The following is a 17,211-nucleotide window of genomic DNA, read 5'->3' on the forward strand; positions in this document are numbered from 1 at the left end:
CGTATTGCATTTGGACTACTACTGACCAACGCTAACAGACTACCTATTGTTTAAAAGGCCCTCTGGTGGCGCAAGAAGACGGATTTTATAAAATAAAATGCAGTTGATACTGCATTTTTATGAATAAAAATTTGACAAACAATTTATCATTTTATGACGAGTAAAATTTTTTCGTCGCGTTCGCGGCTTTTAAGTAATGCGTAAACCTTCGAGGCGCGAGGCCCTTCGAACCGCGAGGCATAGGCGGTGGCCCACGTCATCCATGCCTTACGCCGCCCTTGGTCATAGAAATGATATAATTTGAATATAAATTATTTATAAATACGTATGTCAAATTATATTTTTATTACTACGTAAAATATATTTAAGAGTTTACGACCACTGTGCTGGATGAGGCGTTGTTGAAACAAAAAAGTTATGCTTTCCATCACGTACATAAACTGTCGTAATTCGCCAATTGCAAATCAGCAAATTCGTAAAATTTTTGTTTATTTTGAACAATCCGGATAATCAAAAATCCGGATAATGGAGGTCCGGATAATGGAGGTTCTACTGTATTTGTATTTGAATTTATATACAGATAACCCCTCTATAACACGGAAGTTACGTTCCAGAAAATTGCTGTGTTATACAAATCCGTGTTATATGAAACAAAGAACTAATGCAAAAAGAAGAGTTAGGTTCCAAAAATTAAAAAACATGTTGTTAAATCCTTATTTAAATTGGATTTATTATTCATTTTTTTCATAGGTAAAATACTTGTTTATTATTTAAGTAAATATTCTACCAGAGGATTATTCATTTTATATGATGATCTCAGCATGAGCATCATCAACTGGTAACAGTTTTTGGGTTCATTCTGTGGGTGGTTAATAGTGAACGCTCTGCAACGGGAGTGCACTGCTGCTTGTAGGCATTTAGGAATAACAGTGAAAGAAAGATGGTGGAACCCCCACTATCTATAATATCATGTGGAGGAATCTATAATTCTAAAATGAGCTTATAGAGGCAAAAGAAGGGTCCCAACTGTAAAATTTAACCATTAAATGGATTATTTGTTGAAAGAGCATTCAAAGTAGCCACAAAAACAATTAGAATGCTCGCGCGGAGTTACGTGGAGGTATAAAAGAACGCACCCTTTATTACATTTTATGTCGTACGAGGGTTTTACCCAATTCCCGAACTGTGTTAGAGTGAACCCATGCTATAAAAGCACCGTATTATACGGGGAATGTTCCCAATTCTCAAACTGTGTTAGAGTGAATCTGTGCTATAGAAGTGCCATGTTATACGGGGGTTACCTGTATTGTATTTTTGAACATCATTATTTTTTATCAATTAACCCAAGAATGACCAATTGATTTGACTGAAAATGTTAGTTACATTTTAATAAATTTTTCTCAGCAACTTAAGGTGTTGTGGTGTAGTTTATTGTTTGCTGAGTGAGTTACCCCGCCACGCGTTGTTGTGGCTCAAAATGTATCTACTGTATATAAATATCAACAACTCATAGCCCGAGTAGTAAATACATCACCAAACGATCGCCTAAATATCGGGCTATAATACGGCTAATTAAATGATTGGAATAAAGTAATTTGAGTGTCAAATTACTTTATTCCAATCATTTAATTAGCCGTATTATAGCCCAATATTTAGGCGATCGTTTGGTGATGTATTTACTACTCGGGCTATGAGTTGTTGATATTTATATACAGTAGATACATTTTGAGCCACAACAACGCGTGGCGGGGTAACTCACTCAGCAAACAATAAACTACACCACAACACCTTAAGTTGCTGAGAAAAATTTATTAAAATGTAACTAACATTTTCAGTCAAATCAATTGGTCATTCTTGGGTTAATTGATAAAAAATAATGATGTTCAAAAATACAATACAGGTAACCCCCGTATAACATGGCACTTCTATAGCACAGATTCACTCTAACACAGTTTGAGAATTGGGAACATTCCCCGTATAATACGGTGCTTTTATAGCATGGGTTCACTCTAACACAGTTCGGGAATTGGGTAAAACCCTCGTACGACATAAAATGTAATAAAGGGTGCGTTCTTTTATACCTCCACGTAACTCCGCGCGAGCATTCTAATTGTTTTTGTGGCTACTTTGAATGCTCTTTCAACAAATAATCCATTTAATGGTTAAATTTTACAATTGGGACCCTTCTTTTGCCTCTAAAAGCTCATTTTAGAATTATAGATTCCTCCACATGATATTATAGATAGTGGGGGTTCCACCATCTTTCTTTCACTGTTATTCCTAAATGCCTACAAGCAGCAGTGCACTCCCGTTGCAGAGCGTTCACTATTAACCACCCACAGAATGAACCCAAAAACTGTTACCAGTTGATGATGCTCATGCTGAGATCATCATATAAAATGAATAATCCTCTGGTAGAATATTTACTTAAATAATAAACAAGTATTTTACCTATGAAAANAATTTATATGAATGTTTAACGGAATAATATACAGCCTATGTCCACCCTGAAGTTCCATTCTAAATATTGGTGAAAGAATTTTTGAAATCGGATGAGTAGTTTCGGAGATTACCTGCTGCATACAAACTTACATACATACAAACATTACCTCTTTATAATATTAGTATAGATAAAAGTTGTCATCAGATTACCAGATACTAAACCATAATTTCTCACTCTTAAAATGCATTTTATTACATTCAATCTACTGTTATTAAGCATGATACCAATTCAAATCTCCAGTATAGTGACTGTTGATCTTTTACATAGAAGAATAAAACTTTATTTCTTTAACTCCGTAATTTTATCAAACTTACTAAAGTTGGAAATTATGCATCAATAAATTTTTTGTAGTTCTTTACCCCTATTCAGATCTAATTCCAAATAACACCTCTTCAGTTTACAATCAAACACAACTCTACAGTGGAATTCGTTCATAATGCCTATGTATTAAAATGTTAATTCCACAGCTGTTGATTTTCTTTTATAGAATTCTTCAATGATTCTGTTTTTTTATCATAAAAATAATTTGTGAAGGGGATGTATCTATGATGAAGAGTCTGAACATGTTCTGCAAGATAATGTATATAAAATTTAAAATTATACAATATAATCATACAGATTATGATTTTGGTAGTATACAGGGTGGTGCAATAAAAACATTTATCAACTTTAAATGCGATTTTATCTGAAACAAGAAACTTTTCTGACTCACTGAAGTACTCAAGCTATTTGTTTATCACTTGATTTGGTTGAATTTAATTAAATTTAGCTTTTTGAATGATTATTTGGAGACAATGTCATTGCTTTTCATTACTAAAAGCACTATGGAAATAGAAATGATTAGCTTGTGTATTCTCCAATTTGAATCCTCATTTTAGTTTTTATTTTATAGGAATATCTCAAGAAGTGTGTACTAGGCCACTCAGAGTTTGGAAGCATTCAAGTCATTTATGGAATGTGTGCTCTTTGTTATTCCAAAAGATATCCTTCAAAATATGATGTCAAACTTTGAGATACACTTGAGAGCAAACATACTGCATATATTGTAATACAGTAGTATCTTGTATTTCAAACACTAAAGAAGTGTTACATCCTTTCTGAAACTCAAAGCATAATATGCCCAATACTTTTTTTTATCTGAAGACGTAACTTGATTTTATTCAAACAAAATGTGTAGTAAAAAGTTTAAAATAAGCTTCTAAACAAAACTTCTAAAGAATATAATATCATATTAGCAATAACGCATTAAATTTCACAACTGTTATAATTAAATCACACATCTATGTTAAATAATGACAACTGTCAAAAACATGCAAAAACTGTCTGTTCAACTCAATATAACCTTTACTTATTAATAATGGCATCCAAGAAGTGTGTGGAGGCAACAAAGCCTAAGAGGAAGGTTGTAATATTGACAATTGAGGTGAAAAAAGAAGTTATTGCAAAGTGTAAAAGCAATATACTTTTGAAGATCTGGCAGCCACATTTAAGATGCTGAAGACAATGGTATGCAATCAGTTACTACAACTTTTATTTTATTATACAGTATTTATGTATTTTATTTATTACTTTTGTGTTTTAGTTTCTTATCAGGGCATTTAATTGTGTTGTTTTTATCTTAAATTACATGTATTTGCTGTTTTAAGTTTATTGAAATTCATATTGTTTAGGGTCTGGAAATATATTAATTAAGTTTTTGTTATTCTTAACGGGAAAATTAATTTGAACTTCAAACATCCTAAAATGAATTAAATTTGAAGTACAGTAATACCTTGACTTACGCGAACCCGGAGTTATACGATTTTAAAATCTCATAGATTTGTCTTCGTCTTTTGAGCACCACGCAACTCTTGATTACTCACTCCCCCCACACTATTATTCAGCTTACATGTTCGGACATATCGTGCAGAATTGACACATTGCTACAATTTATTTTGTGTTATTTATTTCTGTGTTTGTTATATCTACAGAGACTCGAGAGACTCTACTATGTCATCTAAATGAAGTAGAATTGATTCTTCTGCATCAAACAAGAAAAGAAACTTTATCTTTGGAATGTAAAGTTAACATTATTAAAAACTTTGATACAAAAATGAAAATTTGTGAATTGGCAAAGAAGTTTGATCTACCGGAATCGACAGTCAGAACAATTATAAAAGATAAAGAAAAAATTCTCGAAGCTGTAAAAAATGCTCAATCTTTAAATTTAAGCATCATTCATAAACGTCATGGTATTATCCCTGAGATGGAAACAATGTTAAAATTATGGTATGATAATCAAGTAAATGTGAAAAATTGTATAATAATATAATTTGTTATACATATGTATTATATAAGATTTTATTAAACATTTTTTCTAAATTATTGTTTTCTTTAGTCTCCGGACCCAATTAAAAATTATTTGTATGTATTTACATGCAAAATTATACCCCAACTTACGTGGTTATCATTCAGTCCCACCTATCGCCTAAGTTCAGGGTATTACTGTACAAGACACCTTTGTATTTCAGATATTAATTTAAATAACATCTGAATAAAATTTATGTATGCTATTACTTAGTTTTAATAAAGTATTAAACTGGTAGGTATTTTCAAGCCCTTTTGAAGTAAGAATATAATCTATATAGTTATATGATTCTAAATTATATACATATCTTAAAGGCAAAGATTGATTTGCAGCTCAGATACCATATCTTGGTTATATATCTAATAGATTTACAAGAGAAGTTCAACCTAGAGTAGATTTTAATTCTATTCTGGATTAATTTTATACTCTAGAAGTTTTAAAATTAATTCTAATTATTAAAATTTCTATAAGATGATAATTCTGTTTCTGTAAACCAAATTGTAAAAATAAATTGATTCTTTACATAAAAGTTATCCAAAAGAAATCCAGAAATATTAAACAAATGTACTATAAGAAAGAAAAAAAATATAAGATATATAAATTTACTTTTGGTGTTATAAGGTTGACTTCAGGTCTTGAATCCATTACAGGTGAGACAGACATTTGTAAACGATCCTTAATAAAAAAAAAAATTATCAGCAATTAATCAAATTAAATAATTTACATAAATAAACAAAATTTATAGATACATCAAAATAACTTTGTTATATGTTGTATCTATAAACCATTCATATATTTCATTCAATTTTGAAAATATAAAAATAGTTTCTTATTTCTATATAGTACTTAATTATCATCAATGTCATAATCAATTTTACAGAGTAGCTGATGCAAATCAAATGTATAATACTTTTCCATGAAAATGCAATCAGAATTGACCTGATTTTATCCTCTTGTATAAATATCTAAATTGTGTAAAATTTGATGATAAATTAAATTTCCATGAAAATAGATATTCAGTCTAAAATTATTATGTAAAATAAATAAATACAGTTGAACTTGTCTATCTCAAACATGTTTATCTCTAAAACCTTGTTATCTTGAAATTTTTCTCCATCTGCATTTTCAGCCAATATACTTTCCATGTTTATCTCAAATAATTTTCTTCCCAAACCTCTATATGTCAAATTATAAATTAAAGTATCAATTACAAATTCAAAGATCATTGACTACATTTTGATAGCATAAACTATGATTGAGAAACATCTCTTGCAATATAGTATATAATTGCAATTCCATTGCTTTTCTCTGATTGGCGATGAGTTTGGCTTGCATCTTATTGGTTGAAGAAAATCACACATCAAGAACTATTAATGAACTATTCCTGTAAGGTATGCCAAAAGTGTTTTGTTTATACCTAATATAGGTATCTATAGTACTCTACTTGCTATTGTATTAATGCAATACAGTACCTCCAACTAAACCTATTACTGTTTACGATGTAGGAACCTCTATATCTCAAATTCTGTCTATCTTGAATTTTTTTCTTGTTCTCGTGAGATTTGAGATAGATTTAATTGTAAATAAATTTAATAAAAACAAAAATATTTTCTTCAATAAATTCAGGATATATATTTATTTATTCATTCTAAAAATTGTTAAAACCTAAACATATAGAATGAATCTATATAAGTAATAAATCAAGTATGTATCCGTATTTTTATTTTTTAACCATCATTCAGAAACTAATGTTTCAATATGTATCTAAAATAATTCTTATATATTACATAAAATTATTTCTTATGACTACAACAAGAGTTAAAAACCGTTACTTTAAATTCCATATTAAAAAATATATAATTTTTCTGATGAGGGGTACAATACATATAGACTGCCATCTAATTTTGATTAAAATATTTTAAAATGAATAGCCTACTCAAATATTCCTAAATATATTAGAATTATTTTAATTTAAATTTACACAATATATTTAAATTTAACTTAGTTACATATTGTTGGATTCATACAAATATTTGTTTATTACCCTTATAAATACATTTTAGCTACAATACTGCAGCCTGGGAAAACACTTAAAACTGCACATCTGCTATATCTGCTTATATTAGTGTGAATCCAGTATAAGGATTCACACTAATAATGCCAGACTCAGCTGCAATGACAACAAGAACTGCAAGTAGTCACTGTTATTCCAATCCAGCAGATCAGTTTGTCTGACTTGACTTTTGTCAATTGCTAGACCAGCAAATCAAAGTCAACTGATCAAAACAAAGTGCCACGTCATCACATTTTAAAATGACATGGAAGGTACAAATGAAACAGATAACAGGGCTGAGAAAAAGGGAAAAAGTAGTCTGATCGAAAGAATTGCCATAATTACAGCCATCATCTCCAAGCTTCTTTATAAAGCTTTCACTTTAAATACTTACCTAGTTATTTCAATTTTTCTAATTTTTAAATCTCTCTGGATAGATTTGTGTGCTGCCAGGGGAAAAGCATGCCTCAGATATGATAACCCTTACTCCCTTGAAAAGTTTATTGGTTTAGTCTGACCATGATCAGACCAAACCAATAAACTTTTAAATAAGTGGTCATGCTTGGTTTGGCCAAAGCCAAACCAAGCATGACCACTTATATTTCTTCTTATTCTCTATCTATCCTTCCTACAGCCTTGTCTAAAGACAATATATGAATAATGTAGTGCCCAACATCATTATTAAGCATGGGAATGAGAGATCATTTAATGGAGAAAATAGAAAGAAAACAAAATCAGACAACAAACCAACAAGTGTGTTACAGGAACTGAATTGAGTTCCATATTGGGTAGATTTGTGAATTTGAAAACAGTAACAAACAACCTCAAGACTTGAAAACTGATATTTTAACAACTGTTTATAGAATTTTTAACCAAAAGCCTTCACTATAGATACAAAAATTACAATCTTATGTTGTTGATAGGTATTGTTTATATGGTGTCTTTATATATCCTTAAATGTGATTATTTTGCTGTAAAATCAACTAACAAAATGTCATTCTTTTAAATAAATATTGTTAACCCAACCTTTACTGGAACACTCATACGTATAAATCTTTCCAAACCAGCTGGCAAGTACTGTTTGCATTTTGATCCATCAAAACCACATTTGGTAGTTCTAATGTGAATCCAGCATTAGACAGTGAGACAGTTGAGAAAGGAAATATTATATTTATTAATTTACTATTTAAAATATAATTAAGAAATTATGTATATAAATTTCTTACAGCACTTGCTTCTGAAACATTAGATTTGCTACTAGCAACAGATGGAGGTTGATTGTCTTCAACGTCTGCTTCATCTCCTGCTTCTGCAGAATCTCCACTTTCACTTCTTGCCAAACACTGAGATGTATCTTTAAGGAATTGATCAAGAAATGACATTTGTGAGGATGGTCTATCAAAAACTAAAATAAAAAAATAATATGAATGTTAATTAGCAAATTAGCGATTTATAAAATATCATAAAATAATTTTATATAGGATATAAATAAAAATCTGATTAAGGTATGATAAATGATAAACAGTTATTACTTAGATTTTAATAGGCCATTTTATACAAATTACAGAAATAAATAAATTATTCACTAGAGATATGTAGAATCTCTATCTCATGATAATTTTATAAAATTTTGTATTATTAATGAAATAATAGAATCAAATTAACTATCAAGGTTGGAACTTACTAATTAATTACACAGATGTTACATAATTTGGCCTAAAGATATGCAGTTATAATGCCATCTTGTATTAAATTTAATAATCAGAAATAAATATTAATTTATTTATTTCTAATTATTAAATTTAACAAAAGATGACAGCAAAACTACTGCCTAACTTCAGTCCAGATAACATATGTGTAATTAATTAGTCAAGTTTTAGCCTAATAATTGATCTGGCCCTATCATTTGATTATTAGCATAATTTGAATAGTACATATTGTTTGTTAACTGATTATAATTCTGAATACTTTTTACAGACTTATTATTTATCTCTGAATTCCAACTGCTTGTCTCTACTTCAGTAGAGTCAATTGTTTTTTCATATTTTGTTGGATCATTCACTGCACTATCTCATTACATACTATCTTCACCCTGCAATAAGTGGACTCACCCAACCAACTTATCTTCAACCATATTTTTTGTTAATTCAGATGATGCATATTGTTCATTAACTGATTTTAATTCTGAATATTTTTTACAAGTTAGTTCTTTTTCTTAATCTTAATATTTTGAAAGTGCATCATCTGGGTTGTTTTGTTTTTTGTATTTGTCAAATTTGTCTTTGTTTTGTCACATTTACTTTTTTTTATATAAGAATTATTTTTGATACTTACACAACATTATGTATTTCTCTAATAATTCATCCAGAATTTTCCTCCAGAATGTCAGATCAATAAATAATAAGCTCTTAACTTTACCCAGTATCCTTAGTGATGATTTCAATTTTTACATCCTTGTTGAAAGCTGGATATCTCATGAATCATATGACATTACCAATTTTATTAACCAAATGGATTTTCAATTTTTTTCTCTTACCCATCAAACTCAATAAGGTGGTGGCATATTATTAATATTCCCTATATCACTTCATATATTCAAAATTTTTGAATATTAGGACTCCATTATAGCTGTTAACATTCCAAATCTCCAATTGATTATTATTTCGATTTATGATCATCCTAAAAGAATGAGTATTTTTCAAACTTTACACCATTTTCTATGCTCCCTCAAATCTATACATAACCAAAGACTTATTCTATGTGGATGTTACTGTGAATGACCGATATCTGTCGAATGTCAGCATTCACACAGTCGTTTTGTGTATGTACAAAATATTTACTAAATATTATTATTTCTCTTGCCCATCTGGTCAATGGCTGTACCTTCCCTTTTACACAAGATTACTTAATGCTATTAATGATATATCTTACATTTAACAAAATGTGTAATTTGCCTTTCACTGTTGATTCTAATATTGCTAGAATTCATCTTTCTTTGAGAGAATTAAATATTTTGATCAGTTGATATATTACAAATATTTTAAATTAATAGTCTTATTTATCAAGATTAACTTTCACTCCAAATTTCATTGAGAAAAATTTGCTCATTTACTTATGTTTTTACTCCTTTTTATCATCTAAATATATCCCAACAATTTTTCTTCTATTGTATATTGCAAAATCTTAATAATTTTGTTAAATTTTTACATCTCCATCTCCCTAATTTTAAATTAAAATGTAAAACAGTGCTGCATATCTTTTAAGATTTGTTACCTGTTTTTATTTTGTTTGTTTTTGTTTTAAAAAGTGTTATTTGTTTTTATGATATGTTATTGTAGGGGGTAAAAATCAAATGTCTATAAAGACTTCTCCTCTAAATGTAATGAAATAAAATGAAATAAATAAATAAAATAAATATTTCTGAAGTAAAAAGTTCTAAAACAACAGCAAACATCAATTTGTTGTTATTTTAAAATTTGTGTATAATTTTGTAAGAAATTTTTAATCTTATAATTTAACTTTCATTTGAAATGTAAAAACAGTACTACATAAATAAATAGAAGCCATTAACTAATTTCTGCTATTTAATGAAAGATTACAACATTCATATCATTTGTTCACACTTACATTACATGGCAAATATGTTTACCATCATAATACCATAATGAATTATGTTGTATATACAATACAAAAAGAACAGAATATAAAAATATGCTTAGGTATAGAAGAAAAATTTTAAAGAATATAAAAAATTTCTTAAGAGTTAAAACACTCAAACATTACTAACTTTGAGGATAAAACACTACGAATGCTAAAAATTCAGAAATGAATAAATTTATTTAAACCTTTAGAACATTTCCCACAATTTTTTATATTTTTTTTTATTTTAAACATTTTTCATCAATATCTAATTATATATATATATATATAAAGCTGAAAAACTGGATTCTTTCTTTCTGTCACTATATGCCAAAAATGGCCACTAGGAGCATCTCTAGCTATTATTTAAATTAACAATAAATTCAGTACAGTGGTACCTCGGTATACGTCTGCTTTAGAATACGTCAAATTCGGAATACGTCCTGTTTGGACGAAACAAATTTTGCTCGGTATACGACTTTTGTTCGGTATACGACTTAATTCAATTATACGCGCCATCTATGAACAAGTAGCACTATCGGTGTACTAGACCAGACTAAACATTCCCGATGCCACAGTTTCTAACTTTGTTAAATTTCTTCTGATTTTAATTTGTAAGTAAAATTTTATTATTTTTATTAATCATGAATTGCAAAAAGGCAAATGAAAAGCAACAGAAAACTAAAAAAATGACTAGAATCACAATGGAACTGAAAAAAAAGATTTTGAGAAATATGAAGGTGGCATGAGTGTTCGAGATTTTAACTGTTGCATACCGTATTCCGAGAACGACGATATCGACAATCGTGAAAAATGAAGACATTATTAAATCTGCTAACGTTGCGAAAGGGGTTAAAACAATTTCTAAACAGAGATCGAAGACATTAGATCATGTTGAGAAATTGCTTTTGCTTTGGATAGCTGAAAAACAGTGTGCTAGAGACAGTGTATCACAACCATTTAGTTGCAAGAAAGCTAAAAAGATACATGCTGATCTCATGAAAAATCAAGCAGGAACTAGCCAGGAAAGCGAGGTATTTCAAGCCAGCCATTTTTTTAAACATGAGAACGGATTAATCATTTTTACATTACTTCTTATGGGAAACGTTGGTTCGGTATACGTCCTATTCGATATAAGTCCAAACATCAGGAACGGATTAAGGTCGTATACCGAGGTTCCACTGTATATTATTATTTGATGCGGTATTTTGCATTTTTGGCTGAGTTTTAGTAGGGTACACCATGAGAAATTCAGTATATTATTATTTTTATTTGTAATAGTAATTTATTATTTATACCACGGAATGACACTGCTGCTGCTAGAACGTCCACTAGGGAGTGTCCTGGGCTACTAGAATGGAAGGATTAGAAGTAAGAAATAATCTAATAATCTTAATCTTTGTTGTTTTTTGCCTGGGCAAAGCTGGGCTCATCTGCTGGTTTTTATATACAAAATAACCAACTCCATTTGAGAATTTTAAATTTGAGATTAATTAAAATATTTCAAAAATTTTTTATCAATGTTAGATTATTGAGAGTATTACAGACTTTTCTCTTCAATTCTTATTGCATAATTAATACAGCTATTTTAAAATCTAAAAGTGTTAGAAAACTTAGCAATATCAATTGCCATTTTTATGTCACATTTCATAATAATTTTTCAGGTAAACAATCAAAATTACTTTTTAACATATTTTTGCATGACAACCAACATAAAAACGAAGAAGACCAGCATGCCAGTTAAAAAATTAATCAGATCTAACAAACTATTTGTTAATTAAACATTAAAGAAAACATTCTTCTGTGTACAATAAAATAATAACATTGTAATTTGAACAACTAACCAGGATTGGAGCATTTTATTGTGGTCATAAAATACTTTGTGGTTTGCTTACATTAGAAGTAGGCATGACTTGCAGTCTTCTGACACCCTCCTACAAAAGTAATACAATTTTACTATCCTGACTTTGAAAGACAATCTACCAATCTCCAATTACAGACAAATCCTACATCAATCTGTGAAACCTTACAGCTAGGTGAAATCCGATATGTTTACTTTTTGGTATTTTTGGATCAAATTACATTAAAATAAATATAAATAACATATTTTTGTCAATCCACAAGTATTTTACATCATTAGAGAGAAGAAAAAATGTAGAAATTAAAGAGATAATCTTACTTTTTGATGCAATGTTGATAATTTCACAATTTTAAAATAAAAACTTGCATCTCTGAGATCCCCACACAACTAAACATGTTCATCTGCTTGACATGACTAATGCAGGTCTAATGTGTTATAATTCAGAAACCAACAACACTACATGCATAAATCTTATATGAAAATGTACAGAACAATATTTGTTATCTTAACTGGCTTAGTTCAAAAAATGAATAAAGAAACTGAAAAATTTTATGTTATTTCAAAATGTCATAAATTTCCAAGTTGTAAATGAGTCATAACATTTTTTTTTTTTTTTTTTGAAAAATTTATAATACAAACAAGTGGAAAATATTGTACCTAAAACTAATAATAATAGTATATAAATGTGATTTTTTTAAATACATTTATAATGAAAATTTGATTTTTGGTGAATTTTTAAAATAATGTTTGTTAAGTGACCTTGAGTTACCTAATTTGCTTTGAGACATTCACAAACTGGTTTGTAAACAGCACAAGCATGAAAGGACTGAAGAATTTAATTTCATCAATGAAAAAATGTAAATTTTACAAAAATGGAAAATATATTTTAAAGCACACAGCACTTTACAATGCAGAACTTTGAAAGCAATATCTTATAACTTCTGGAAAAAAATTGGGTTGTGAGAAGATTACATAAACCAGGGATGGGCAAGCTTTTTCTATGTAAGGGCTGCATTTCAAAACTTTTGAACTGATGCGGGCTGCATACAAGAGAAAAGAAGAAAAAAAAAAAATGTTAGTAAATCACAATTATTTATTCATATATAATTATAAATTAGAATAGGTATACTTAATTTAGCTTCTAGAATTGATGTAAATGTAATATATCAAAAATATTTGGTTAAATATTAGTCACTACTAGCTTTAAATTAGTTTCGATGCATCTGTTAGCCAGTTTTTTGTTTTAATTTTTACTAAATTCATTGTGGAAAAACTATTCATATACATAAATTGTAGAAAATAACATTTGAGTTTTTGCTGCATACTTCCTTAAGCTGGAAAATTGATATATTTATTCATATTTTACACAGGTCACAAAAAATATTACTGCGAGTTGCCCACCCGACATAAACCATACTAGAATACAAATTTTCACAAATAAAATAGTTCATAGGGATCACATATAATATTGATTAATACTGCATAAAAAATTTTATCTTTACATTAAATTTCTGATACATTTGCATTTTAATAGATTATTTCAAGATCAGCTTGTGATTAAAAGATAACTGCTAGGCAAAAGAAAACAGTTAAAATATAAGATGCTGATAGATTTAGCCAAAAATCTCATGAAACACCTATAAGTAACTTTAAATTCTGGGAAATAAATATATTAAAATTTTATAAAATATTGATTTAAATACTAATAATGATATAAAGCTTATATACAGGCAGAATTTTTGAAGAATAAAAATTTATTTTCAGTAAAATACTTTTTTTTTATCATGCATGATTTTTAAAATTTAGAAACTTTTTGGAAATATAAAAAAGATAAAACAATAATAAATTTAAAGGTAAAAAGAACTTAAAATTTACCCTTTAGACAATGCAGAAGCTCCATTATTTGAGGGTCTGTTTCAGCAAGATAAAAGACAAAGCACAGTTAGTTTTTTGAATTAGAAGAAAAGTTGAAAATATTTCAACAAATTTTTAATCCATTTTAATTTACTATTTTTTTCATATAATTAAAAGTCATAAGTTATATTTACTCAAAAATCAGTAACTGGATAAAACATATATATTAATAAAATCTGTAAAATTTTAATTATGTGGAATAAATATGCTAATTATTATTAAGACTCAGATCTTAATGATTTTTAATGATCTCAATTTTTTAATGATTTTACATGTGACTTGCAAGAGCACATTTCATGTTCATTGAAGTCAATTCATTTCAGTTTAGATTTTTTATATTTAAAATCATATTACCTAATTTTGTCAAGTACTGAATAGATATGAATCTGTAATCTTATTTAAATTTTTAAAAAATGCAATTTACAGGCAAAAAATAATCTCGTCTCCAAAAATCATATAGTTAATTAATATATCAAATTGATTTTCATGTTAAAATTAAAATATATTGTGTTATTTCATAGAAATTATATTTAATTTTTATTAACTAGTAATTCCACTAAATTATATTTTTATTCATTAACTATAAACTAAACTGAATAAAATTATAGAAAGTAAAAGCAGAATTTGTTTTGATTTCAATTATATCAATTGTAAAATTGTACCTTTTGAAATCCTTAGAAGTAAATATTAATACAAATATCATAATAAATACATACATCCTTCACCAGAATCAAGTCTTTGCTGGAGTTCTCTAATTTTACTTTCTTTCTTTTGATTGTCTTTTCTATATGCATCAAGTTTCTGTTGATAATCTCGAAGTTCCCTTTTATATAGATATAGATTTATAAATTTAAAATTTTTCCAATGAAAATTCACCAAAATAAAATTAATAAAACTTACTTTTGATGAGCAATCAATTCTGCTCTGACATGACTTAATTCTTCACTTACAGCCTGTTTGGCTTGGATTTCACTTTGTAAACTTGATTGTAAGCTTAGCAATTCCATTTTATCTAATTTTTGAGATCGTCTGTTACGCCAATTTTTATCCTTTAAATAGAAATTATATTTTCTGTTTAAAATTTACTATTAAACTAAATTGTTTTCTGATTCTAATGATACCAATTATGAATTATTTAATAGTAATATATATAAACCTGTCATTAATGAAAAATTTCTTCAGTCCCTTGAATTTTTCGCAAAAAATTAATATAAATTAACCTGTATATAGTGAAACCTGTCTAATGCAGAAACAGAAAGGAAAATTGGACCATATAATGGAAAAATAGGTATCTTTATCTGATTTAACACAAATTTAACAAGAAGTTTACAAGTCTAGCATATATAAATCATTTCAAAAAAAAGTCAAAAAATACACATAAGCAATACAGAATAGCAAAACATTTATACAACTAATATTACAGTTTTGGAATTTATTGGAATTTAAATGGAACATTTTTTCATATTTTTATTAACAGCTGTTTTTACTTAATATAAATATGTGATGTAATTACAAGTTGTGAAATTTAACATATTATTCCTGATGTGAGATTATTTTAAAGTGTTTTTACATCATATTCATTTGAATAAAATCAAGTCAAAATGTCTGCAGATAAAATGCACATTGAGCATATTATGCATGCTTTTAAGTTTCATAAAGGACACTATACAAACAGTAAAAAATACTCTTACTGTGTATGGGAAAGATGCTTGTAAACTCCAAATGTGTCAAATGTGGTTTTGAAAGTTTTGTTCGGGAAAGTTTGTATATAAAGGATACAGAACATATGAGTCCGCAAAAGCTGTTGAAGAGAAATTGTGGGAAGAAAATGTTAAGGATTAACAACTTGTGAATTTGCAACAACTCTTAGTGTGTCACCAACATGTATTGTTGAAACACTTCATCCACTTGAAATGGTTGTAAAACAAGCTAGTGATTGTGCTCTGCATGAAGTTTTTTTTTTCCCTTCATTTATGAATAAAACAAACTGAATTGAGTATAATTTGGTCTGGCAAAGGTAGGCAGCTGTAAAATTTTATTTTATTTTTAAATTGGTTACTCATTTTTATCTTAGAGAACTTTTTTACGAATGAATGAAAGAATTAAAGTTACAATAAAAATATTTGTTATTAACTGAAAATCTGTTGTATCAAGTGATGATTATTCGGTTGAGTACCAAAGTACCACTGTATTTGATTAACATGATAACATTGAAAAATTTATTAATCGCATTAATCAAGGGATAATAGGTAACCTGTCTACTACGGAAGAGTTGTTCGGTCCCTTGGGGTTCTGTTATAGACCAGTTTGACTGTGTAATAATTTTGATAAAATGGCTAAGAACAGTAACAGTTAAAAATTTTTAAAAACTTTCAACAAACTGACAATATATTAAAAATATCTATATTCTGACCTTTTTTTCACCTCTTAGGAAAATAGCAGTGTTTCAGTGAAGTGAATCTTTATTTACAGGCTTTTCATTCACCTCAATACACAAAAAAAATTATTAAAATTTCCTCTGGCAATAGCACAATTAAAAAATCCTCTAAATAAAAACCAACTCTACCAAAAGACTTATTTTTCTTGAGATGTAAAGAAAAGACAGAATATAGACATTTTTAATATATTGTCTGTTTTTTTGGAAATATTTTAAAAAATTTTTTATCAATGTTAGATTATTGAGAGTATTACAGACTTTTCTCTTCAATTCTTATTGCATAATTAATACAGCTATTTTAAAATCTAAAAGTGTTAGAAAACTTAGCAATATCAATTGCCATTTTTATGTCACATTTCATAATAATTTTTCAGGTAAACAATCAAAATTACTTTTTAACATATTTTTGCATGACAACCAACATAAAAACGAAGAAGACCTTAAGACCTTTCAGAAT

The 17,211-nt window shown here is 28.0% G+C and overlaps 1 protein-coding gene across 1 annotated transcript in view; it reads right to left on the reverse strand.

The window, feature by feature from the left end:
* The window catches only part of LOC111613769 (serine/threonine-protein kinase Genghis Khan-like), a gene marked incomplete at its 5' end in the record, with an annotated part of 36,996 nt that overhangs the window by 10,559 nt on the left and 9,226 nt on the right, over window positions 1-17,211 (reverse strand). Inside the window, 4 exons of the mRNA XM_023355114.1 lie at window positions 5,457-5,525; window positions 8,130-8,308; window positions 14,279-14,314; window positions 15,034-15,140. Coding sequence (XP_023210882.1) covers window positions 5,457-5,525; window positions 8,130-8,308; window positions 14,279-14,314; window positions 15,034-15,140 — 391 coding nt within the window. The remainder of the gene's footprint in view (window positions 1-5,456; window positions 5,526-8,129; window positions 8,309-14,278; window positions 14,315-15,033; window positions 15,141-17,211) is intronic.

Source organism: Centruroides sculpturatus, unplaced genomic scaffold (assembly GCF_000671375.1).
Source record: "Centruroides sculpturatus isolate CEXI.00-Female unplaced genomic scaffold, Cexi_2.0 scaffold1556, whole genome shotgun sequence".
Lineage (NCBI taxonomy): Eukaryota > Metazoa > Arthropoda > Arachnida > Scorpiones > Buthidae > Centruroides > Centruroides sculpturatus.